This window comes from Scyliorhinus torazame, chromosome 11 (assembly GCF_047496885.1).
Source record: "Scyliorhinus torazame isolate Kashiwa2021f chromosome 11, sScyTor2.1, whole genome shotgun sequence".
NCBI lineage: Eukaryota > Metazoa > Chordata > Chondrichthyes > Carcharhiniformes > Scyliorhinidae > Scyliorhinus > Scyliorhinus torazame.
In genome coordinates this window covers 101,486,052-101,512,030 of record NC_092717.1, presented here as the reverse complement: position 1 = coordinate 101,512,030, position 25,979 = coordinate 101,486,052, and the positions used below count along the sequence as shown (strand labels likewise).

Here is a 25,979-nt window from a genome sequence, read left to right as displayed (position 1 = left end):
AAAGTAGGAAGGAACTTAAAACGTGGAATTAGGAGGGCTAAAGGGGCCATGAAATGTCTTTAGCAAACATGGTCAAGGAGAATCCCAAGATTTTTTATGCATATATTAGGAGCAAGAGAAAGAGTAAGCCCACTCAAGGACAATGGAGGGAAGTTGTGTGTGGAACCACAAGAAGTGGGTGAAATCCTCAGAGTACTTTGTATCAATATTAACCAGGGGGAAGGACATGACGGATGTGGACATCAGGGATAAGTGTGTGAACGCTCTGGAGAACATCAATATATCAGAGGAAGTGTTGAGTATCCTAAATTGCATTGTGGTAGACAAGTCCCGGATGGGATCTATCCTAAGTTACTGCGGGAGGCGAGGGGGGAAATAGCTTGGGCATGAACAGATATCTTCACATCCTCTTTGATCATAGGCCAGGTTCCAGAAGAATGGCGAATCGCCAATGTTACTCCCTTGTTTAAGAAAGAAGCAGTGAGCCTGATATCAGTGGTGGGGAAGCTTTTGGAAAAGATACTGATGCATGCACATTTGGAGGAAAAGGATTAGTTAGTGGCAGGCACCATGGTTTTGTACGAGGAAGGTCATGTCTCATCAACTTGATTGATTATTTTGAAGAGGTGACAAAGAAAATTGATGAGGGAAGGGCTGTGGATGTAGTTTATATGGAACTTAGTAAGGCGTTTAACAAGGTCCCACATGGCAGACTGGTACAAAAACTAAAATCACATGGGATTCGGGGTGGGGTGACTAGATGGATACTGAACTGGTTTGGTTATAGAAGACAGAGAATAGCGGTGGAAGGGCGTTTTTCTGAATGGAGATCTGTAGCTAGTGATGTTCTGCAGGAATCAGTGCTGGGACCTCTATTGTTTGTAGTATATATAAATGATCTGGAGGAAAATGTGGGTGGTCTGATTAATAGGTTTACTGATGACACGAAGATTGGCAGAGTTGCTGGTAGTGCTGAGGATTTTCAGAGGATACAACAAGATATAGATAGATTGGAGACTTAGGCGCAGAAATGGCAGATGGGAGTTTAATCTGGACAAATGCAAGGTGTATTTTTGAGGATCAAATCTAGGTATGCATTATACTGTAAATGGCAGAACCCTTCAGAACATTAACATATAGAGGGATCTGGGTGTGCAGGTCCACAGTTCCCTAAAAATGGCAACACAGTTGCCCAAGGTGATTAAGAAGGCATAAGGCATGCTTGCCTTCATCAGCCAGGCCATTGAGTACAGGAGCTCGAAAATCATGTTGCAGCTACATAAAACCTTGGTTAGGCCGCATTTGGAGTATTGCGTACTGTTCTGGTCACATTATCAGAAGGACGTGGAAGCTTTGGAGGGCAGCACAGTAGCACAAGTGGGGGCAGCACTGTAGCACAAGCAGATAGCACTGTGGCTTCACAGTGCCAGGGTCCCAGGTTCGATTCCCCTCTGGGTCACTGTCTGTGCAGAGTCTGCACGTTCTCCCAACGTCTGCGTGGGTTTCCTCCGGGTGCTCCAGTTTCTTCCCACAGTCCAAAGACGTGCAGGTTAGGTGATTGGCCATGATAAATTGCCCTTAGTGACCAAAAAGGTTAGGAGGGGTTATTGGGTTCAGGGGATAGGGCAGAAGTGAGGGCTTAAGTGGGTCGGTGCAGACTCGATGGGTCAAATGGCCTCCTTCTGCACTGCATGTTCTATATTCTAATGCAAAGAAGGTTCACCAGGATGTTGCCTGGTCTCGAGGGTGTTGGCTAGGAGGAGAGGTTGAATAAAATAGGATTGTTTTCACTGAAAAGACAGAGGCTGAGGGGACACTTGATAGTGGTCTACAAAATTATGAGGGGCATAAACAGGGTGGATAGTCAAGAGGCTTTTTCCAAGGGTGGAAGTGCCAATTACAAGGGGGCACATGGTGAGAGGGTTCCCTGTGGAACAGACCTCTTCATTCACCTGAGGAAGGAGCAGCGCTCCGAAAGCTAGTGACATCGAAACAAACCTGTTGGACTTTAACCTGGTGTTGTAAGACTTCGTACAGCGTTTCCACCATATGATCAGCCACACCCAAGGCCAGGTCCGCCACCTTGCCTCCTACTGAGCTTCGTGGGCTTTCCAACTCCTAAGAATCACCCTGTTATCTTCTTACCGTCAACCCTCTTCAAAGAATTCAACATATTTTCACCGACTAATTCCTTACCCCATACAATCGGCTGGTTTTGATAAACAAAATGACCGGGAGCCGGATTAAAACCTCCAAAAACCCAAGACCTTGGAGGGAGCTACCTTGAGACCTACTCCTATCTGTCACCACTGGAAGTCCTAGCAGCTCGCTGGATTGGTACCCCATCCATGATCTTTCACTCCCTCCACCACTGATGCACGATAGCAGCAGGTTGTGCAATCTAGGAATTCACCATGGCTTCAGACAGCACCTTCCAAATCCATGCTCACTACCATCTGGAAGGATAAGAGCATCAGATACATGGGAACACAACCACCTGGAGGTTCCCCTCCTAGCCACTCATCATCTTGACTTAGGGAATATTTTGAAATCCTGAAACTCCCTCCCTAACAGCACTCTGGGTGTACCTGTGCTTCAAGAACTGCAACAGCTTAAGAAAGCAGCTTGACACAACCTTTACAAGGGCAATTAGCGATGGGCAATAAATGCTGGCCTTGCCTGAGAAGTCCACATCCTTAGAATGAATTTTTCAAATGATCAAATACATTTACGGCTGAGATAGACAGATTTTTGGTCTGTCTGGGAATTAAGGGATACGAGAAGCAAGTCAAAAATGAGTTGCAGCCCAAGATCAGTCAAGGTCATATTGGATAGTGAGGCAGCTTCGATGAGCCGGATGGTCCATGCTCCCATTTGCTATTAACTTATGCCAGCAAGTATTTGACAACAAAGACTTCCGCAAAAGTAGTCTATTTGGCAGTCACCATACTTTTGTACTGCAGTGAGGCTGGAGTGTGCCTCAGCAACACCTATACTCAATGCCTCCACCATAACCTCCAAGTGGGGGAACAGAACAAACACTAGAGTCCTCAGTGAAGCCAGTTCCACAAGCATTCAGGCAAAATTTCCTGCAAAATCAGCTGTGATGGACAGTGTCTGAATCCATCTCCCCTGCCAGGTCCTGTTTTCTCAAATGTTCAATGTTTCAGGGAGCACAAAAAACCCTACAAAAACGCTCTGAAGCTCTCCCTTAAGCATGGTAGCATTGACCTTAATGACTGGAAGCAGCTTGCTATCAATCATTCGGAATGGTGACAACTTGCTCACCAAGCTGCATCATGCTTTGAGCCACAATATTTTAATGAGATAGAGCAACAGCAGAGAAGGAAAGGGAACAAATCCTGTACTCCGGAACGCACCACTCAATCGGACATTCTGTACGATGTGCCCAAAGATCTGTAGGCTGAGAATTGGCCTGTTCAGCCTCATGAAGATCCATGGCAAAATTTCATTTCATAGATTTTTTTTCATAGAATTTACAGTGCAGAAGGAGGCCATTCGGCCCATCGAGTCTGCACCAGCTCTTGGAAAGAGCACCCTACCCAAGGTCAACACCTCCACCCTATCCCCATAACCCAGTAGACCCACCCAACACTAAGGGCAATTTTGGACACTAAGGGCAATTTATCATGGCCAATCCACCTAACCTGCACATCTTTAGTCTGTGGGAGGAAACCGGAGCACCCAGAGGAAACCCACGCATACACGGGGAGAACTTGCAGACTCCGCACAGACAGTGACCCAAGCTGGAATCGAACCTGGGACCCTGGAGCTGTGAAGCAATTGTGCTATCCACAATGCTACTGTGCTGCCCCTGAGTAGACATCATCCTCAAATCAAGGGACAGCTGGTGATACGCAGAAGAGAAATTGAGAAGGATATTGAAGAAAAAGAAAATAATATTTCAAAATTATGATTGAGTTAAAGTGTTTATATGCAAAGATGAAAAACATTACCCATCAAGCTAGTGAAGTGGAGGTATTAATTAAAATAAAACAAGGGAACAGAAATTGAAGAGCGGGATAAATGAGTGCTTTAAGATTAGCATGATATAGACAATGGAAAGAAAAAAGAAAACCAAGTACTATATAACTCAATTTGCAGGGCAGCATGGTGACGCAGTGGTTAACATTGCTGCCTCACGGTGCCCAGGTCCGATCGCGGCTCTGGGCCACTGTCTGTGTGGAGTTTGCACATTCTCCCAGTGTTTGTGTGGGTTTCACCCCCACAACACAAGGATATGCAGGGTAGGTGGATCGGCCACACTAAATTGCCCCTTAATTGGAAAAAATGAATTGGGTACACTACATTTATTTTTTTTAAAGAATCTGTAAAACTTGTAGCTAAAGGGACAAACTAAGGCATTTGACGATTCCAAAATTCTTCTGCTTTTAAAAATCTTTTATCTGTTTAAAAGGCCCAAAATATAGTGTTATTGATGGAGGGTCAGCAGGAAATGATGTTGACTTTGTACAATGTTTGGCTAGGTCAGCATTAAATTAATGTGCACAGTGGTGGCCACGCTGCGTTTAAAGCCATGCAACAGGGATGATCCACTACATCAGGAGTTTGCAGTTTTGAAGATGTGGAAAAATTTGGAGCATTTTTATGACTGGAACAGAGAAAGTCAAGAGGTTTCCAAAATTCTGAAAGAATTCAAAAACTCTCAATAGCCAAGATTGCTTTCACGAGCTGTGCTCTCATCAACAATTTGTCAATGATACATATCAGTGGAAAGTTCCTTTTTTAAATTCACGAGGACCATGAGAACATTGAATGCTTTATTACAAGTGGCTCTGAAGGGCAGCATGGTGGCACAGTGGTTAGCACTGCTTCCTCACAGCACCAAGGACCCGGGTTCGATCACGGCCCTGGGTCACTGTAGATGTGGAGTTTGCACACCTCCATAATCCACAAAAAATGTGCAGGATAGGGTAGGTGAAATGGCCATGCTAAATTGCCCCCTAATTAGAAAAAAAAAGAATCGGCTACTCTAAATCTGAAAAAAGTGGCTCTGAAGCAACAACCTTCGTCTATTTGGCATCAAAATATAGAAAACACCCAAAGATACTATAGATGGAGAAACAGAAAGTAGCACAATGGTAACAATATGAATAAAGGAGTAGATGCCAAGCCATTGTATCACCCTGATGAGAAAGGCCCAAAAACTGACTTGAAAAGGTGGATACGAGATGAGAACATTTCTTCCAACTAAATACTGGGAAAACCAAAGCTATGGTTTTTGATTCCCACCACATATCCCATTCCCTAGCCAGCAAATCCATCCCTCTCCCTGGCAGTTGTCTGAGGTTGAACCAAATCGTTGGAATTTTACTGTCACATCGGACAGAGGCGAGTTTCCAACTGCATATTAGCACCATCACCAAAATGACCGACACATACCTCTGTAACATCACCCAACTCTGCCCCAGCTTCAGCTCAGCTTCTGCTGACTCCCTCATCTGAATTTCTGTTACCTCTAGACTTGACTACTCCGATATCTACTGGTTCACCTCCAATCTTTAACCCTCCATAAAGTGAGCTCATCCTGCATGCCAACTCACATCAAGTTCTATTCACCCTCATTCATCCCTATGACCCACATTGGCTTCCGGTGAAGCAACACCTCCATTTTACAGTTTTTTGTCCGGGTTTTTAATTCCTCAATGGTCTCACCGTCATTTCTTTCTGTAACCTACTCCAACTCACTAATCCTCGGGTCTCTGCATTCCTTCAATTCTGGCCTTTTGTGCATCATCTACTTTAATAACTACACCATTGGCAGCTGTGATTTAGCTGCCAAAGCCCTCAACTGTGGAATTCCCTCTTAAGGAGCATCCTTGAAGATGCTCCTTTAAGCCTAACTTTTTGCTAATTTGACTGATATTCCCTTGCTTTAGCAAAATACTATGAATACTGGAAATCAGAAATAAAAATAGAAAATGTTGGAAATACTCAGCAGGCAGACAGCATCTATGGAAAGAAACAGGTAACATTTCAGGTTGATAACTTTTATTTCTACTTGGATGTGGCACAATATCAAATTTTGTTCAATAATACTTCTGAAATGCCTTGGGAAGGCTTACTATATTTGAAGTGATTTATAAATGCAATTTGTTGTTGTTGGAAATGTTTGAAGACAAACACATGAATTGTAAACTTAATATGCTGTGGATAGAGCACGAATATAGATCATTGACTTGGGGGCAGTGATAAATGAAAAGGCATTACTGCAAGACAGGGTAAAGACTGTTGAGGTTTGAATGAGTTGGCATTGATGAAGCATGGAGCATTATTTTATCCTTTCACAGAATGTGGGCGTCGCTGGCAAAGTCAGCATATGTTGCCCATCACCAATTGCGTTTGAACGGAGTGGCTTGTTAGGCCACTTCAGAATCAACTAGCTTGCTTTGTGTCAGGAGTCACATGTAGGCCAGACCAGGTAAGATGGCAGGTTTCCTTCTCTAAAGGACTAAATATTTAATACAGGACTAGCTTTCAATTCCTGATGTATTAAATTAATTGAATTTAAATTCCACCAGCTGCCATGGAGATATTTAAATCCATATTACCAGAGCATTAGCCTGGGCCTCTGAATTACTCGATCATTGACATTAGCACTACGCCACCATTGCCACCAGAATATGAATGAGGATTTCTGTGGCTGTTATGGGTAGGAATTGGACAATATTATTAAGTGGAAGTAAGTAGCCTCAATGATGGATAGTGTGTGGGTTTGAGGTTCAGTTCTAAAAGGAACAAGCTGCACAAGATCTGGTTCAGACTGAGCAATAATTGCAGGGAAAGGAGAGTGAGTGGCAAGGGAAATGAGTTTATGCTGCAGGCCAAAAGCAACGGCTTCAGGCTTCCCAATACCCAATATGCAATCTGCGAAATTTGAACTGTCTGCAACTTGATATTAGACTTACAGCCTGGAGCACAATGGTAGCCGCATACTCGAACTGTTAGAAAAGTGCAGATGGATGTCATCAATGCACATATGGGAAATGATCCTGTGTCTAAAATTGATGTCACTGATGATAGCATGTAAGCAAGGAAGAGGTTTGATTTATATTTATTGGTTAATTTATTTGTGAACCAAAAACAGTGAACATTTAATGCACAGATAGAATAAAATACTAAGTAGAAAAGCAGATTTTCTTTTATTTTTAAAGATGCAAAACTTTTTAAATGTTGATAGCCAGAGAGACTCGTCTGTACTCAGACGTGGAACACAAAAAATAAACTTGCAGGTACTGCTAGCAATAGGAAAACAAATGGCATGTCTTTGCAAAGGGGTTAGATTACAAGAATCGAAAAGTCTTGCTACAATTGCACAGAGCTTTATTGAGATCACACCTGGAATAGTGCGTGTAATTTTGGTCTCCATTTTAAAGGATATATTTGCATTGAAGGCAGGACAGCAGAAGTTCATTAGATTGCTCCTTGGGACTAAAGGGTTGTCCAATGATGAAAGGCTGAGTCTATATTCTCTGGAGTTTAGAAAGATGGCAGGTGACCTCATTGAAACATTCAAGATTATGAGGGAATGTGACAGGGTAGACACTAAAAAGTAGTTTCTCCTGGTTGGGTCTAGAATAATAGAATTGACAGAGCAGGAGGCCATTCGGCCCATCGAGTCTGCACCAGCTCTTGGTAAGAGCACCCTACTTAAGCACACACCTCCACCCTATCCCCGTAACCAAGTAACCCCACCTAACTGAAGGGCAATTTGGCATGGCCAATCCACCGAACCTTCGGACTGTGGGAGGAAACCGGAGCACCTGGAGGAAACCCACCCAGATGCGGAGAGAATGTGCAGATTCCACACAGACAGTGGCCCAAGCCGGGAATCAAACCTGGGATCCTGTCGCTGTGAAGCAACTGTGCTAACCACTGTGCTACCGTGCCACCCACAACAATGTCTAGAACAAGAAGGCATCTTCAGGATAAGCGGTTGATCATTTATGATTGAGATGAGAAGATATTTCTTCACTCAAAAGGGTTGCAAATCTGGAATTCTCAACTCCAAAGGATTGTGGATGTTCTATCACTGAATATATTTAAGGCTGAAATGGACAGATTTTTGTTCGATCAGGGAATCAACGGATATGGGGAGTGTGTGGAAAAGTGGATTTGAAACCCAAGTTCAGCCCTGATCATATTGAATGGCAGAGCAGACTTGATGGGCTGTGAGATTTTCTCCTGTTCTTATTTCTTATGCAAAAACAGCAGATGACATAAAACACTAATCTCTGAAAAGTATAAACATGATTTGAAAAGATCCTACACTACACTTGTTATCCCCACGTTTGAAATTCTAGGCCCAATTTATGCATAAAATAGTAGATGGTAGATGTTTCAGTAGGGGAGCATTTCGGTAACAGTGACCACAATTCAGTAAGTTTTAAAGTACTGGTGGACAAGGATAAGAGTGGTCCGAGGATGAATGTGCTAAATTGGGGGAAGGCTAATTATAACAATATTAGGCGGGAACTGAAGAACATAGATTGGGGGCGGATGTTTGAGGGCAAATCAACATCTGACATGTGGGAGGCTTTCAAGTGGCAGTTGAAAGGAATACAGGACCGGCATGTTCCTGTGAGGAAGAAAGATAAATACGGCAATTTTCGGGAACCTTGGATGACGAGTGATATTGTAGGCCTCGTCAAAAAGAAAAAGGAGGCATTTGTCAGGGCTAAAAGGCTGGGAACAGACGAAGCCTGCGTGGAATATAAGGAAAGTAGGAAGGAACTTAAGCAAGGAGTCAGGAGGGCTAGAAGGGGTCACGAAAAGTCATTGGCAAATAGGGTTAAGGAAAATCCCAAGGCTTTTTACACGTACATAAAAAGCAAGAGGGTAGCCAGGGAAAGGGTTGGCCCACTGAAGGATAGGCAAGGGAATCTATGTGTGGAGCCAGTGGAAATGGGCGAGGTACTAAATGAATACTTTGCATCAGCATTCACCAAAGAGAAGGAATTGGTAGATGCTGAGTCTGGAGAAGGGGGTGTAGATAGCCTGGGTCACATTGTGATCCAAAGAGACGAGGTGTTGGGTGTCTTAAAAAATATTAAGGTAGATAACTCCCCAGGGCCTGATGGGATCTACCCCAGAATACTGAAGGAGGCTGGAGAGGAAATTGCTGAGGCCTTGACAGAAATCTTTGGATCCTCGCTGTCTTCAGGGGATGTTCCGGAGGACTGGAGAATAGCCAATGTTGTTCCTCTGTTTAAGAAGGGTAGCAAGGATAATCCCGGGAACTACAGGCCGGTGAGCCTTACTTCAGTGGTAGGGAAATTACTGGAGAGAATTCTTCGAGACAGGATCGACTCCCATTTGGAAGCAAATGGATGTATTAGTGAGAGGCAGCACGGTTTTGTGAAGGGGAGGTCGTGTCTCACTAACTTGATAGAGTTTTTCGAGGAGGTCACTAAGATGATTGATGCAGGTAGGGCAGTAGATGTTGTCTATATGGACTTCAGTAAGGCCTTTGACAAGGTCCCTCATGGTAGACTAGTACAAAAGGTGAAGTCACACGGGATCAGGGGTGAGCTGGCAAGGTGGATACAGAACTGGCTAGGCCATAGAAGGCAGAGAGTAGCAATGGAGGGATGCTTTTCTAATTGGAGGGCTGTGACCAGTGGTGTTCCACAGGGATCAGTGCTGGGACCTTTGCTCTTTGTAGTATATATAAATGATTTGGAGGAAAATGTAACTGGTCTGATTAGTAAGTTTGCAGACGACACAAAGGTTGGTGGAATTGCGGATAGCGATGAGGACTGTCGGAGGATACAGCAGGATTTAGATTGTCTGGAGACTTGGGCGGAGAGATGGCAGATGGAGTTTAATCCGGACAAATGTGAGGTAATGCATTTTGGAAGGTCTAATGCAGGTAGGGAATATACAGTGAATGGTAGAACCCTCAAGAGTATTGAAAGTCAAAGAGATCTAGGAGTACAGGTCCACAGGTCATTGAAAGGGGCAACACAAGTGGAGAAGGTAGTCAAGAAGGCATACGGCATGCTTGCCTTCATTGGCCAGGGCATTGAGTACAAGAATTGGCAAGTCATGTTGCAGCTGTATAGAACCTTAGTTAGGCCACACTTGGAGTGTAGTGTTCAATTCTGGTTGCCACACTACCAGAAGGACGTCGAGGCTTTAGAGAGGGTGCAGAAGAGATTTACCAGAATGTTGCCTGGTATGGAGGGCATTAGCTATGAGGAGCGGTTGAATAAACTCGGTTTGTTCTCACTGGAATGAAGGAGGTTGAGGGGAGACCTCATAGAGGTATACAAAATTATGAGGGGCATAGACAGAGTGGATAGTCAGAGGCTTTTCCCCAGGGTAGAGGGGTCAATTACTAGGGGGCATAGGTTTAAGGTGAGAGGGGCAAGGTTTAGAGTAGATGTACGAGGCAAGTTTTTTTACGCAGAGGGTAGTGGGTGCCTGGAACTCGCTACCGGAGGAGGCAGTGGAAGCAGGGACGATAGGGACATTTAAGGGGCATCTTGACAAATATATGAATAGGATGGGAATAGAAGGATACGGACCCAGGAAGTGTAGAAGATTGTAGTTTAGTCGGGCAGCATGGTCGGCACGGGCTTGGAGGGCCGAAGGGCCTGTTCCTGTGCTGTACATTTCTTTGTTCTTTGTTCTTGTTCTTAAAATAGGCTCAATCACCAGTTAACTTATATTACCTTCATACTGCAAATGGTGTAGCATAGGTGTAGCATGAAATAATAAATGCACATCAGCGCCATTAATAAAACAAACAAAGAAACGGGTCATACGGAATCCATATCTAAAAACCGACTGGACTACTAAACTCACCAAGGTTCCTTAGACAGCACCTTCCAAACCCACAACTGCTACAATCTTGAAAGACAAGGGCAACAGCACATACATGGGAGCACCACCACCTGGAAGTCTCTCTCCTTCTCCTTCCCCTTCCCTCTCCACCAAGTCACTCAACATCCTGACTTGGAAAAATATCATCCAATGTCACTGGGTCAAAATCATGGAACCCCCTCCATAACCGCAGGTGCATATGCACTACGTGGACTGCAGCAGTTCAAGAAGGCAGCTCGCCGCCACCTTCCCATGGGGAATTAGGGATCGGAAATAAATGCTCGTCTCGCTAGCAACATCCCATGAACGAATAAAAACTAAAATGCTAGTCGTTTGCTGTACTCTTCTTTCGGATTAAAAAATGGAAATATATAATTGGTTTACAATTATTAAACATACCTGAAACAAAGCAGAGCTCTGTAAAGATGGGTAAATCTGGCCTCCCAATTTCAGTGAGTGGGTTGTAAAATATGCCAAGAATTTAAATTTTTATACAGCACCAAGGAATGCAGTCTCCGAATTACAATATACATGCACATCTTCCAAATTCATCTTGATCAATTAGGCCAGTGGGCCGACAAATGGCAGATGGAGTTTAATTTAGATAAATGTGAGGTGATGCATTTTGGCAGATCGAATCAGGCCAGGACCTACTCAGTTAATAGTATGGCATTGGGGAGAGTTATAGAACAAAAAGATCTAGGAGTACAGGTTCATAGCTCCTTGAAGGTAGAGTCGCAGGTGGACAGGGTGGTGAAGAAGGCATTCGGCATGCTTGGTTTCATTGGTCAGAACATTGAATACAGGAGTTGGGACGTCTTGTTGAAGTTGTACAAGACATTGGTACGGCCACACTTGGAATACTGTGTGCAGTTCTGGTCACCCTATTATAGAAAGGATATTATTAAACTAGAAAGAGTGCAGAAAAGATTTACTAGGATGTTGCCGGGATTTGATGGTTTGAGTTATAAGGAGAGGCTGGATAGACTGGGACTTTTTTCCCTGGAGCGTAGGAGGCTTAGGGGTGATCTTATAGAGGTCTATAAAATAATGAGGGGCATAGATAAGGTAGATAGTCAACATCTTTTCCCAAAGGTAGGGGAGTCTAAACTAGAGGGCATAGGTTTAAGGTGAGAGGGGAGAGTTTCAGAAGGGCCCAGAGGGGCAATTTCTTCACTCAGAGGGTAGTGAGTGTCTGGAATGGGCTGCCAGAGGTAGTAGTAGAGGCGGGTACAATTGTGTCTTTTAAAAAGCATTTAGATAGTTACATGGGTAAGATGGGTATAGAGGGTTATGGGCCAAGTGCGGGCAACTGGGACTAGCTTAATGGTAAAAACTGGGCGGCATGGACTGGTTGGGCCGAAGGGCCTGTTTCCATGCTGTAAACTTCTATGATTCATTAAATAGAAAAATCTAAATTGCCCAGCTTCAAAATACAGCTGAAAGTATAACATCTAAATTTAATAATCAATGTAGCTACGACTTACCGATTCACACAATAACATGTTATAATGCACAGCAAGGAGGAAATAAAAACATACCTCAAACATGTAAACTCCTAGTCTTGATTACACAAATTAGGCCTGTTTTTGCTAGAATTTAGACGGTTAAGGGGTGATCTGATCAAAGACTTCCAAGATATTAGCAGGAAAAGACAGGGTGGATAAAGATAAACTATTTCCACTGGTTTGAGATTCTAAAACTAGGGGCAGAGTCTAAAAATTAGGACAAAACCATTCGGGAGTGATGTTACGAAGCAATTCCTCGCACAAAGGGTGTTAGAGGTTAGGAACTCTCTCCCACAAACAGCAGTTGAAGGTAGAAAAGTTATTTATTTTAAATCGAAGATGGATAGATTTTTGTTCAGCAAAGTTATTAAAAGATATGGCCAACGGCAGGTCAATGGAGTTGGTCACTGAATGGCAGGACAGGCTCGAAGGGCTGAATGGCCTACTTCTGTTCCTATGTTCCCAATTGTTTATAAAGAGAACGGTCTATTGTACAAACTCTGCTTTCACATCACTCTCACGAACTGAACCCCAAAACCACTGCCATAACAAAGAAGCTGAAATCAAGTGTACAAACATCACAACTGTCAAAAGTTTAATTGTGACACTATTAAAAATGTAAATCCCTAAATTTGAAAATCTAAAATTAGAAAGTGAAAATTGGAATTAAGGATTTTATTCCAAAAAAAATACAGCCATCCATTCCAGGGGCAACTGTAATTAAAAAATGCAAGCATTATCCCTGTGAAAACGGAACATGGAAAGCATCAATGTAGCTACAAATACAATGTTCTACAACAATATGCTCTTATTAATAGAAAAACTTAATTTAATAAATTCTAGTCTGCAGGTTTAATAAAATTAACTTGGTAAAACCATGAACAGGTCAGAACAAATCACGGGTATCCGAATCAGTATTCAGATGAGGATTGTTCAAAACTATCTTGCAGTTGGGCTACAAACTTGCAAATAAAGATGATAATTAAAACAAATAATTTCTGTGCTCATTCAAAAGTTATAACGCTTCAGCAGATTAAGAGGCTTTACTTGTTAAATTAATCTGAAATGCAAATGCTATTACTACAAAATTACAAATCAATACTTAATTTCTATTAAACCCTTTGGAATATTTTTTAAAAAATCTAAAATACATGTTTCTTAAATCTTTCAGACTATTACAAAAATGTGTCAAATGCTGATATAGAACTATCAATTTACCAATTGCACATTAGTTACTGGAATCTATCACCAACAAGAATAAATGCACACTCTGACAACTATAAAGAGTAAGCGTGGATTTGTGAAGGGAAGGTTATGCCCGATTTACATAGTTGATTTTTGAGCAAGTATCTGAATGACGACTAGGTTAGCAAAAATGAAATATTATGGTAGTTGTTGCGCGAGTAGGGATAAAAGGAGTGTCCTTCGATTAGTGGATTGTAACTATTGGTATTTTCCAGGGATTTGAATGGAGCCCTCAGCATTTCACCATATATATTAATATATTTGAAGGAAAGGAAGTTGTATATTTGACACCAAGTTAGGAGGAATAGTAAGTTGTGTGAATGGAAGTAAGATATTACAAAGGCAGACCAAGTGAGTGGCCCAAATTATGGCAAATGGAGTGCAGTGTGGAGTCATCTGCAATGGATCAGAGAAATAAACCAGAATTTTTAACGGTGAGAAAATGAAAATGAAATGAAAATCGCTTATTGTCACGAGTAGGCTTCAATGAAGTTACTGTGAAAAGCCCCGAGTCGCCACATTCCGGTGCCTGTTCGGGGAGACTAGGAGCTGTCATCAAATCATGAAAAACTTGTTCACAACACAAAAAATAATCAAGAGGACTAATGGAATTATGGCCCTAATCTCAACAAAGTTGGAATTTAAAAGTGAAGTGATGCTCCAGCTCTTCTGAACAACGGAAAGACCCAATCTGGAGTTTAGCTTTGGGGACCAAATTTCAGAAAAAGGAGGATTGGCCTTGCTAGTCATACAGCAAAGCTTCATCACGATGACACCAGGATTAAATTCAAAACAGTTTGCATAAACATGACATTTCTTCATTTCCATAGAATGTTGACGGTGAGCCAATCAGTTTTACAAATGATAAAGGGATTAGACAGGGGAGAAAGAGAAACTATAACTTATATCCTCCATTGGGAGAATCCAGAACAAGAAAGCATAATCTTAATTAAGAGTTAGGCTATTTAATAAGGAAATATTTTGTACACTCCCACAAAAGGTTTAGAATACTAGGTCAAGTGAAATTTTCAAGGCCAAGATCAATGGATTATTTATTTGTTGGGTAATGTTATCAAGAGAAATGAAACAAAACATGATAAACAGAGTTAAGGCAGAATGGACTTGACAGGCTGAATGGTATATTCTTGTTCCTATGTCCTCATAAGCCCATGATCATTTATAAAATACAACTCAAGGTCAGAATTATTAGTTGATCTGCAATGGGCAGCACGGTAGCACAGTGGTTAGCACTGTTGCTTCACAGTGCCAGGGTCCCAGGTTTGATTCCCAGCTTGGGTCACTGTCTATGTGGAGCCTGCCTGTTCTCCCTGTGGCTGCGTGGGTTTCCTCCGGGTGCTCTGGTTTCCTCCCACATGTCCCGAAAGACGTGCTGTGAGGTCAATTGAAATTCTCCGTGTACCCAAACAGATGTCGGAGTGTGGCGACTAGGGGCTTTTCACAGTAACTTCATTGCAGTGTTAATGTAAGCCTACTTGTGACAAGAATAAATATTAGTTAGTTTAAATGGTACTTTTGTTACAAATTAATTAAATTCTCAAAATTACGTACCAAAGTTTCAAAAACAATAATGGCCAATGCTGAATCTTAGACTTCACCATTGTACTTTAAAAATGGTTTTACCTTTGCGATCTTTAACTCAAAGAAATGTACCAACCCTCTTTCATTTTCTTATTTTACTTACAACAGCAGCCCAAATCATTCAGGTAACACCATTAACAATTAAGACAACTAGCACATTGGAATATATACGTATATAAAAATCTCATTTTCATTATGCATTATGCAAAAAACTCTAACCACATATCAAATGGGCAGCACAAGTGATTAGCACTGTGGCTTCACAGCACCAGGGTCCCAGGTTCGATTCCCGGCTTGGGTCACTGTCTGTGCGGAGTCTGCACATTCTCCCAGTGTTTGCGTGAGTTTCCTCCAGGTGGTCCGGTTTCCTCCCACAGTCCAAAGACGTGCAGGTTAGGTGGATTGGCCATGATAAAAAGTGCCCTTAGTGACCAAAAAAGGTTAGGAGGGGTTATTGGGTTACGGGGATAGGGTGGAAGTGAGGGCTTAAGTGGGTCGGTGCAGACTCAATGGGCCGAATGAAATGAAAATGAAAAATGAAAATCACTTATTGTCACGAGTAGGCTTCAATGAAGTTACTGTGAAACGCCACTAGTCGCCATATTTCGGGGCCTGTTCGGGGAGGCTGGTACGGGAATTGAACCGTGCTGCTGGCTTGCCTTGGTCTGCTTTAAAAGCCAGCGATTTAGCCCAGTGAGGTAAACCAGCCCCTTCTGCCTCCTTCCTGCACTGTATATTCTATGTACTCAAGGGGCTGTTTAGCACAGGGCTAAATCGCTGGCTTTGAAAGCAGACCAAGGCAGGCCAGCAGCACGGTTCAATTCCCGTAACAGCCTCCCCGAACAGGCGCTGGAATGTGGCGACTCGGGGCTTTTCACAGTAATTTCATTTGAAGCCTACTTGTGGCAATAAGCGATTTTCATGTCATGTAAATAACAAAAAGTAACGCATTTTTATCATGGAAGAGAAATCTTGATACTGAACAGCCTTAATTGATGCTAAGAAACCAATTTTTTCCCTGTATTACAACTAGTCTACATGTTTTCTTAGGGGGTTCACAATTGACCAAGAGAACCAAGTCGAATACACAAACCATGGAGAACTGAAAAAAGGATCCAAGAGGAGCAAAGTGTACAAGAAGAGTTCAGCAGGTAAAATAAATGAAAATCCAAAAAGTATTTGCGTATTGGTGGGACTGATTAGGGACCAAAGGAAGATGATCTTCTGGAGGCAGAGGGTTTGGCTTAGGTACTAAGTGACCACTAAATTTCACCTATTGTTACTAAAGTAGATGCTGCCATTGTGATATTAAATTAGAAGGTAATAAAGAAATTGGATAGGATAAAATAGTACTACAAAGGTCGACAATGCTCAAAAGTATGAATTTCACGGGTTTGGAAGGCAGTGGTCTCATCAGACAAAGTCAGCATGGATTTCTGAAAGTTAAATTATGCTTGCCAAATCTACTATAATTCTTTGAAAATGTAACCAGTAGAATTGATCAGGAAGGCTTTCAAACAAGGTCTCACATAGCAGATTACTATGTAAATTTAAAGTGCATGGGATTGCTGGTAGTGTCTTGAGATGGATAAAAAGCTGGTTAGCTGACAGGAAGCAAACGTTGAAATAAATGGGTCTTGTTCCGATTGGCAGGCAGTGGGGTACCTCAGGATGTGTGTTATACCCCAACTGTTCATATTATATATTAATGACTTGGACGAGGGAACTAAAGGCAGTATCTCCAAACTTGCAGATGATACAAAGTTGGGTGGGAGGGTGAGCTGTGAGGAGGATGCTTCAGCGGGATTTGGACAGACCAAGTGAGTGGACATATGCATGGCAGATGGCAGTATAATGTGGTAAATGTGAGGTTATCCACTTCAGTAGAAAAGAATAGGAAGGCAGATTATTATTTGAATGAATGCAAATTGAGAGAGGTGGATACTCAGAGAGACCTTGGTGTCCTCGTGCATCAGTTGCTGAAAGTGCGCGCGCAGGTACAGCAGGCAGTAAAGAAGGCAAAATGGTATGTTTGCCTTCATAGCAAGAGGATTTGAGTATAGGAATAGGATGTTTTACTGCAATTGTTATGGGCATTGGCGAGGCCGCACCTGGAGTATTGCGTGCAGTTTTGGCGTCCTTATTGGCGGAAAGATGTTCTTGCTATGGCGGGGGTGCAGTGAAGGTTTACTAGGTGGACTACCAAATGACGGGACTGCCATAGGAGGAGAGACTAAGTCGGTTAGTATTATGTTAATTGGAGTTTAGAAGAGCTAGAGGGGATCTCATAGAAACTTATAAAATTCCAACAGGATTAGACAGTGTAGATTCAGAAAGAATGCTCCCGAGGGTGTGGGGAGTCCAGAACTAAGGGTCATAGTTTGAGGATATGGGGTAAAACTTTTAGGATTGAGGTGAGGAGAAATTTCTTCACCCAGAGAGTGGTGAATCTGTGGAATTCACTACCACAAAAAGCAGTTAAGGCCAAAACCTTGCGTAACTTCAAGGAGTTAGATTATAGCTCTTGGGCTAATGGGATAAAGGGGGGGGGGGGGGTCAGAGTATTCAACTTGATGGAGCAGCCATGATCATGATGAATGGCGGAGCAGGCTCAACAGGCCGAATGGCCTCCTCCTGCTTCTATTTTCTATGTACAAGTCAGGATGCACCCAAAGGTTGCTATGGAAACCAAGGTTGGCAATTGAGGGGTCACTGGAGGGAAATGTGTAGTGTTATAAAAATATTCATATATGGTCTGATCTTGCCATCATTTCAAATTTTTCAGATGAACATAAACTGAGAAGTGTACTAAACAGTGAGGAACATACATAGAGGTCACCAGAAAGAGCAGAAAAGTGTGAAAGCATTCATTTTGGCTGGAAGAACAAAGAATATAAACTGAATGGTGCAATTTTTTAATAAAGATGCAGGGACAGACTGACCTGGGAGCACAAATGCACAAAGTCTTTGAAAGTGACAGGACGAGTTGAGAAGGCTTTTAATGGCAGACAGGATTTTTGGTTTTATAAACAAAGGCATAAACTACAAAAGCAAGGAAGTTAGGCTAAATCTTTACGAGTCAGTGGTTGAAGTATGAAGACAATTGTGGACGCTGCCTTTAGGAAGAATGTCAAGACCTCGAAAGGTGCAGAGGTCATTTATAAAATGGTTATCAGGGATGAAAGATTCCAGTTAAGAGTAGAGACTAGATAAACTTTATTTTTCTTAGACCCGAGAAGATTTAGTGATTCAATAAGGTGTTCACCATCATTTTAACAGAGTAATAAAGAGAAACAGTTTCCAGTGACAAAAAAAAAAAAGAGTCTGAAACCAGAGGACACACTGGCAATAGGTAACGGTAATGGGAAAAATATCCAGCAGTGATAAGAGGGAGAAAAATGTATGCTAGCTCTTATTTGAAATGCACTGCCTGAAAGGGAGGTGCAAATAATAATAATATTTATTCGTGACACAAGTAGGCTTACATTAACACTGCAATGAAGTTACTGTGAAAATCCCCTAGTCGCCACACTACAGCGCCTGTTCAGGTGCACAGAGGGAAAATGTTCAATTCACCTAACAAGCAAGTCTTTCGGGACTTGTGGGAGGAAACCCACGTAGACACGGGGAGAACGTGCAAACTCCACACACTTTCAAAAGAGAATTAAATAAATACTTAAAAGTTGAAAAGTTTGCATGGATATATAGAAGGAGCAGGTTAAGTGTGAATAAGTGGATAATTATTTAAAAGCGCTGGTACAAAAGCAATGGTTGAATGGCCTCCTTCACCGTACTATTGTATGAATTTTATCAAATGTTTAGTAATATATTCCAAATGTTTCTAGGCTCATCCACAAAAGCATTCACATTTCACAGGTCTTTGCTTCCATTACACTAAAAATGAAAAGCAAAATGTTGAAATCTGAAACAAAAACAAAGTGTTGGGAAAAGGCAGGTCTGACAGCATCTGTGGAGAGAGAAATAGAGTTAATGTTTTGAGTCTGTATGACGCTAAAAATTAAGTTGATTCCTAAAGTTAAACCAGCTATACACGACTTATTAACTGGTCCCAATGTAGATTTTTGTTCCCATCAAACACTAACTTGGGTTGCTATAGTGTCACCTACACAAGTTATTCACTTTTAAGTCGTACAATTTGATATTTTAATTGAATAATACTCAGTTCCCATCAGCTCAAAATGGAGAAAAAAAATCTAAATATTAAAGTAATCATATCCTTTTCCGGCACACTAAGCTTCCACTTCCATATTTGCAAGAACTATTTCCAAATTGCATTCAGCTTCTACCGAAAGAAAATTAAAGTTCATTATCGGCACCAGATTTTTTTTTAGCTAATTGGTTACTTTCAAAGTAGCTTCCTGTCAAGGTTGTATTTAATCTAGATTCCGGATTCTAGACTCAAATATAGATGTAAATAAATTTGGTTAAGCCAATTTTACTTAAACAGAAATAAAGTCTGGTTTTATACAAAGATTTTAAAATAATGACTTTATCAGACATTACCAAAGACAATGGCACACTTTAAATGAGTGTATAGGACATTTTAGTCAATTATTTAATCCACCGAAACAATGTCAAATCACAATATGGTTATTATTTTTCAATTAACTGTAAACATGCTTATAAAGTTTCAGAAATGGGTGGCATAGTGGTTAGCACTGCTGCCTCATGGCACCGAGGACCCGGACCTGGGTTCGATCCCAGCCCTGGGTGAGTGTGTGTTTGTGCGGGCGCGTGTGTGGAGTTTTCACATTCTCCTGTGTCTGCATGGGTCTCACCCCAACCCAATGATGTGCAGGGTAGGTGGATTGGTGACACTAAATTACCCTTTCAGTGGAAAAAAAAGAATTAGGTATTTTAAATTTTAAAAAAAGTTTCAGAAACTCTCCGCTCCTTCAAATACATGGGAAAGAGGAGGAGGCTATTCAGCCCCTTGAGCTTGCTCTGCCAGTTAATCATGGCTGATCTTCTACCTCAATGCCATTTTTCTCACACTACCCCTATTTCCCTTGGTATCTTCAATATCTCAAAAGCTATTGATCTTTGTCTTAATTATACACAATGACTGAACCTCCAGAGCCCTCTGAGCCAGAGAAATCTAAAGATTCACCACCCTCAGTGAAGATATTCCTCCTCATCTCAGTCCGAAATAGCCTACTTCTTATTCAGAGACTGTGTCCCCTGGTCCTCGGGGCAACATCCTTCCTCCATCAATCTTGCAAGAATTTTCTTTGCTTCAATGAGACCATCTTTCTTCCTTCTAAACGCTAGAGAATACAGGCCCACTCTACCTCTCCTCATAAAACAATCCCATTATATCTCCGATCAGTTTGGTGAACCTCCGTTGTAATCCTCTTTCGCAAGTACATTCCAGGGCGGCACAGTGGTTACCACTGATGCCTCACAGCGCCAGGAACTCAGGTTAGATTCCAGCCTTGGGTGACTGTATGGAGTTTGCACATTCTCCCAGTGTATGTGTGGGTGCTATGGTTTCCTCCCACAATTCAAAGATGTGCAGGTTCGATGTGGTTCGGGATAGGGCAGGGGAGTGGGCCTAGGGCAGGATTCTCTTTCAGAGCGTCGATGCAGTGTCGATGGGCCGAATGGCCTCCTTCTCACTGTAGGGATTCAATGGTTTTGAATGTAAAGGGACCAATACGCCAAGTGCGGTCTCACCAAGGCCCTGTATAATTGCAGCAAGACGTCTTTACTCCTGTACTCAAACCCTCATGTGTGCTAGCTTTCAGTGACTTATGAACAATGACACTGGATGTCAACTCTTTCCAATCTCCTCATTTAAGAAATATTCTGCATTTCTGTTTTCAAACTAATATTCCTACGCAGTTTTGGATCAGAAGCGAACTCTGAAATATTACATTTGGTCCCCCCATCCAAATCATGACCAGTCGGGGCTCAAGCACTGATCCTTGCAGTACCCCACTAATCACAGCCTGCCAACCAGAGAATGATGCCCTTCTGTTTTCTACCTGTTAACCAATTGCAATCCAACTACTACCTAACAAAATCAAATTAAAAACACAGTTTGGCGTTTTCTTTACTATTGAACTGATGTCAACGGTCTCTTCTGGAACTAAGTCTGACCATTCAAATGAATTATTTGTACAAAGCCTATAAACGTTCTAAATAAACAGGATTGCAGGTTCCATTTCCTTTGAATTATAGTTTTGTAACTGGCTGCATGAGATTAAGTACAACAGCTTTAATAGTGTGTACATTCTAGGAAATCTGTACAGTCAGCATTATGTACTAAAGTGAATGATCATTTTGCAAGACACGAGTTTTCTACATCATAAGAGATTTTTATAATACAAATGACCATATACGCCATTGAATGATTGTGCAAGTTAGGTATGTCAGTATTGAAAATTCAACTCATTATTTACATATGGTCCAGATGGAGCTGAAACTGATTCAAGCACCAGGCAAAACAGGCACAAAGGTGTTACAAATTATAGTGATTATATATAGTTCTAAATCATTTTGTAAAGTGGAGCATTAAAGCAATTTAAACAGCCATGAATGGTACATACAAATGACAAGAACTGAAATATTTCAGAGCTACTTTTACATAGTCAGACATTGCTAGACTCCCAAGTCAAGGTAAGCAAAAGCACTACCTGTACTGTACCCATCTTTTTGGAATGGGACATTACAATCACACCGCAAAAAAAACATTGCCAGATATAACCACTTCCCTAGTCACATTAGAACCTACTTGAAAGTCTGTCACATCAGGCACTACCCAACAGCCATAAAATAAAAATGACTTCACATTTTGTATGATACTCAAATTTCCAGAAATCTATTCAAAATAGCCATTGTAGAAACAACGCTTTTTTGAACAGCTCACTTTAAAAATATCTACTTCTTCAGTTTGATTTCTATAAAACATAAATATTCACCTTATTTAAAAACATAGTCCAGACCAGTGAGCATTTTTTAACCTTCTCAAATATAGCTTCTTCTAAAAAGTAACATAACATGGATTATCCAACTGAGTGTATATATGCTGTTCAGGTCTTGATAACCACAAAGTAATGGCATTGGTAAATGATTTACAGTTCCAGTAAATTGTAGAGTTTTTTTTAAATGTACCTGCCTTATACCGGTTTTTCACAGATAAAATTGATGAAAATAAACAAATAAGTACATACTGTGTAATTGAACTTTGTACACTCTTCTCATTTAAAGTCATTCCTGGGGGTGGGTCATTTTGCAAAGCCATCAGCTCCTTCTGTAATCTTTTCTAATAGAGAAAATCCACACAACAGTTAGAAAAAAATGCATAACTGTAATATTGCACAAATTGCATTATAACTTTCCAAATTAATTCTCCATTTCTATGAAGGCTCAGTTCAATTGATTGCTATGTATCAGAGAATACACCCTGCTGGTGGAATGTTATGTGATCTATCGTGTTGTCAGCAGAGTGTTTTGCGCAGGCTTCCAGTTCTCCATTTTAGATTGTGTGAGCAACATCTCCTAATAAAACCTTTCATCGTGCCTGTAAGAAATCCAAGTGTATGGCACCACCATAGTTTTTCTCTCTGCGGCACTAAAGAGAACATAACAAAAGAAAAATCTGCCAATGAGGATTGAGGCAAGAACACAAAATTGCTAAAGAAAAAAATGGTCGACAAGCAGAGACAGTATTGAGAGCAGAGAAAAGATTCTCTGGACCGGACTCCCACATTGGGCAAAGCAAAAGCCGCAAATGTTGAAGAAAAGAAAAACAGAACACAATCGTTAGTAAGCAGAACAACAGTTCAAAATCTTGCTTGTCGTTGGAAGTGGGTAGAGTCTAGGCTGCAGCAAACACGCACGCGGTGAAATGAAATGGGCTGCTGGAACAGGGATTCAGAAGTCTTCAGGCCTCTACAGGCCATGACTCAGGAAATAGTCAAACCACAGTCAGGCAAAAAGAAAATTTCCAAGTGACATTGTGGATAAGGGGATCGCTTATTCCATACATCAAAAAAATAAGTGGAAGGGAGGAAGTTGATAGACCCTAGGAGCTAGTGTACGGAATGGCGGGAAAAACAGGTGCCATGGATACATTTGATAAAGGCGGAGAGACTTGGAACTCATGTGAAGAGAGATTTCAACTTTATCTCCTAGCGAATCAAATATCGGAGGGCCTGAAGGTTGCACCATTTCAGTTCGGAAGGGGATAAAACTTTTATGCTGCTGCAAAACTGGAAGGTTGATAACAAATTAATGGAAATTCTAGAAGGCCATTTCTCAGACCGTTGCAGGAAGGTATTGGTTCCACTGACATAGCCAGGAAGAAGGTGAAAGCATTTTACAACAATTCGTAGAAACTTTAAGATTAGAAAAATACTACAAGTTTGGTGCAACACTAGACCACTCTTCATGATCGACTGGTTTGTGGAGTCTGCAGTGAAACTATTCAGAGGAAGCTGCTTGGTAAGCGACTTAACTCTCAAATCTGCTGTGTAACTTGCCACATCTATGAGTTAGCAACAAGAGAGGCTTCACAGATAGGGGCTGGAGTGAGGACCCATCAATTTTTTAAAATCTGTATCATTAATATCAGAGACAATTTATAACCACACATTGAGACATCTGCCTTTAAAATCATCAAATGTTATCCCAAGGGTATACGCAGAAGATGTTTTACCATTAAAAGGATACATTACGGTAAAAGTAGAAATGAATGTACACTTAGAGAGTATAACAATTATTCATTCAGAACATCAGAATTATAATAATTATTCACTTGAAAGTTATCTTAAAATGAATATAATGTTTAATGTATAGTACAAAACTTTATTCGATTTATCCTTCCGAAATGGATGCTGTAGCTACTTTTTTCATGAAGATGACTAATTATTGTATAAATGCTTAAACATATTCTATATATTTGTTGGACTTTTACAAGAATCGCATTTGGTAGTATTAACATATGTATATGCACAAAAAGTCAAGACCAGCTTATCCAATTACAGCTTTCAAAATACGAATATGAATTTTTAAAATGTCAAATGTAACACCGGTTTTGATTGACCGAACTGTTGAAAGTTTTACTCCCGAGAAAACAAACACACTTGAGGCGCAAGTCCACAACTAGCTTCCATTGTTACAAGATAAAAAGTTCGGTAAATTTGTGAGGTTGCCTCTGCTTAATTACACGACCTTACTTACCCCTCGTCAGGTTACTCTCACACCGGGAAGGGGAAGTAAGAAAGAAAAAACAAAGCTAAGGTCCTGAAATTGAAGTCGATTAGAGTAAAGCAACTTCTCAAGTCAGGAAAGGAATGAGGATGGCAAAGAGGTGATTCCTGGCTCCTCGGCTGTTCTTGCGAGGGCCACGACAGGTGTCGCTGGCACCTGTAACCTTGGCCAGATGGCAGGATTATCTGGACGCACGGAAACAGGGGACACGACAGGCAAAGAGATGGAGCCCAACTCTCCCCGAGGGGTCACTCCATCAACCACCCCGCTGCCTTAGCCTCATCATTAGCAGCGGTCTGACACCAGCACCCACCGAAAGCCGTCAGCCTTCTGGTTTCTCCCCCCGCGGTTTCAGCAGCCGCACAAGACAGAGAGAGAAAAACATTTGTAAATGTACACAAATAACAGCGGGCCGCTCACACGGATTCCTCGCTTCTGTCAGGGCCCTCGCTGAGGAGGCGGGCTGTAGGTGCCGAGAACCGCCCGTGCCGCTCTCCCCCTCCACCGCGGGTAGAAAATGGATGCTGTGCCCCGCAAAAAATCAGCAACAACAACCCTCCGTGAAGCGTCGCCGAACAGCTCAGACACTCACCTGCATTGACGCCATGATGCAACCCCTCCCCCCCCCTACCCCGCGCCAGAGACTCCGCTCTACGTCATGCGTCATGACGACACCCGCGGAAAGGGGGCGGGAGCGAGCAGCTGCGCATGCGCCTCATCCTCAGAGAAAGAGCCGAGCGGAATTTCATTCCGTTTATTTATTGTCAAACACCAGCAATGGAACCTGTTATGATACATGCCATCCTTGTGGAATAAACATTTTCACATTTGTTTAAATGGTTTTCCAATTTGTCTCACGCTTACATATTTTCATAAGATGGACAGTCATATTACTACTACTGGAAGCATGTTATATTCCTTGCCTTTTCCTCCAAGATAGCCAAGTATGTAGTGTTGGCAAAGAGTATACAAATAAGAAGATTGAATCAAAACTAATTTATTTTACACTACTAACTAAAATGATGTTTGCACACTCTACTGAGCTACAGATAATTAACCAATGATACTGAATCTGTAGTATAGTATTCAATATTCTATCTATATTTCTCTATTCAACTTTTACTCTGCTCTCTTCATGTTCTCCCAGAATTCCTGGAGATGCTGCCTTATATAGTGAATTAGTGATGCCCTCTAGTGTTTGATTTACACAGAGTCAGATATTAACCCTTTACTATACTGGTATACTTTTTTTGATTTGATTTATTATTGTCACATTTATTAGTATACAGTGAAAAGTATTGTTTCTTGCATGCTGTACAAACAATGCATACCGTACGTAGGGAAGGAGTATACATAACATTACATCCCCTTTTTTTTACATTTCTTTTCTATATGACTAAAAGGAAAAAATGTATAACATTGTTCCAGAATACATGATATGTATATTAATTTAAGAGGTGAGTAAGAAAAAAATTAATTAAACATTTGTGATTCATCACAAGTTAAGTTTGTCCGGTTTCC

General features: G+C 41.5%; 1 protein-coding gene across 4 annotated transcripts in view; it reads right to left on the bottom strand.

Annotated features, from left to right (window-relative positions):
• ube2wb (ubiquitin conjugating enzyme E2 Wb) overlaps positions 1-25,118 on the bottom strand; it is a 155,780-nt gene extending 130,662 nt beyond the window's left edge. For 2 of the 4 annotated variants that reach the window (XR_011933360.1, XM_072467544.1), the window contains exons 1-2: positions 25,051-25,118; positions 22,418-22,509 (exon numbers count right to left, since the gene is read on the bottom strand). Coding sequence is in view for 3 of the 4 variants with exons in the window: in XM_072467544.1 (XP_072323645.1) it covers positions 22,418-22,509; positions 25,051-25,065 (107 nt within the window). In the remaining variant the exon portion in view is untranslated. Of the gene's footprint in view, positions 1-22,417; positions 22,510-24,428; positions 24,451-24,771; positions 24,793-25,050 lie in introns of those variants that run through there. The other 2 variants (XM_072467546.1, XM_072467545.1) reach the window with 2 other exon arrangements.
• Between the last annotated feature and the right edge of the window lie 861 nt (positions 25,119-25,979).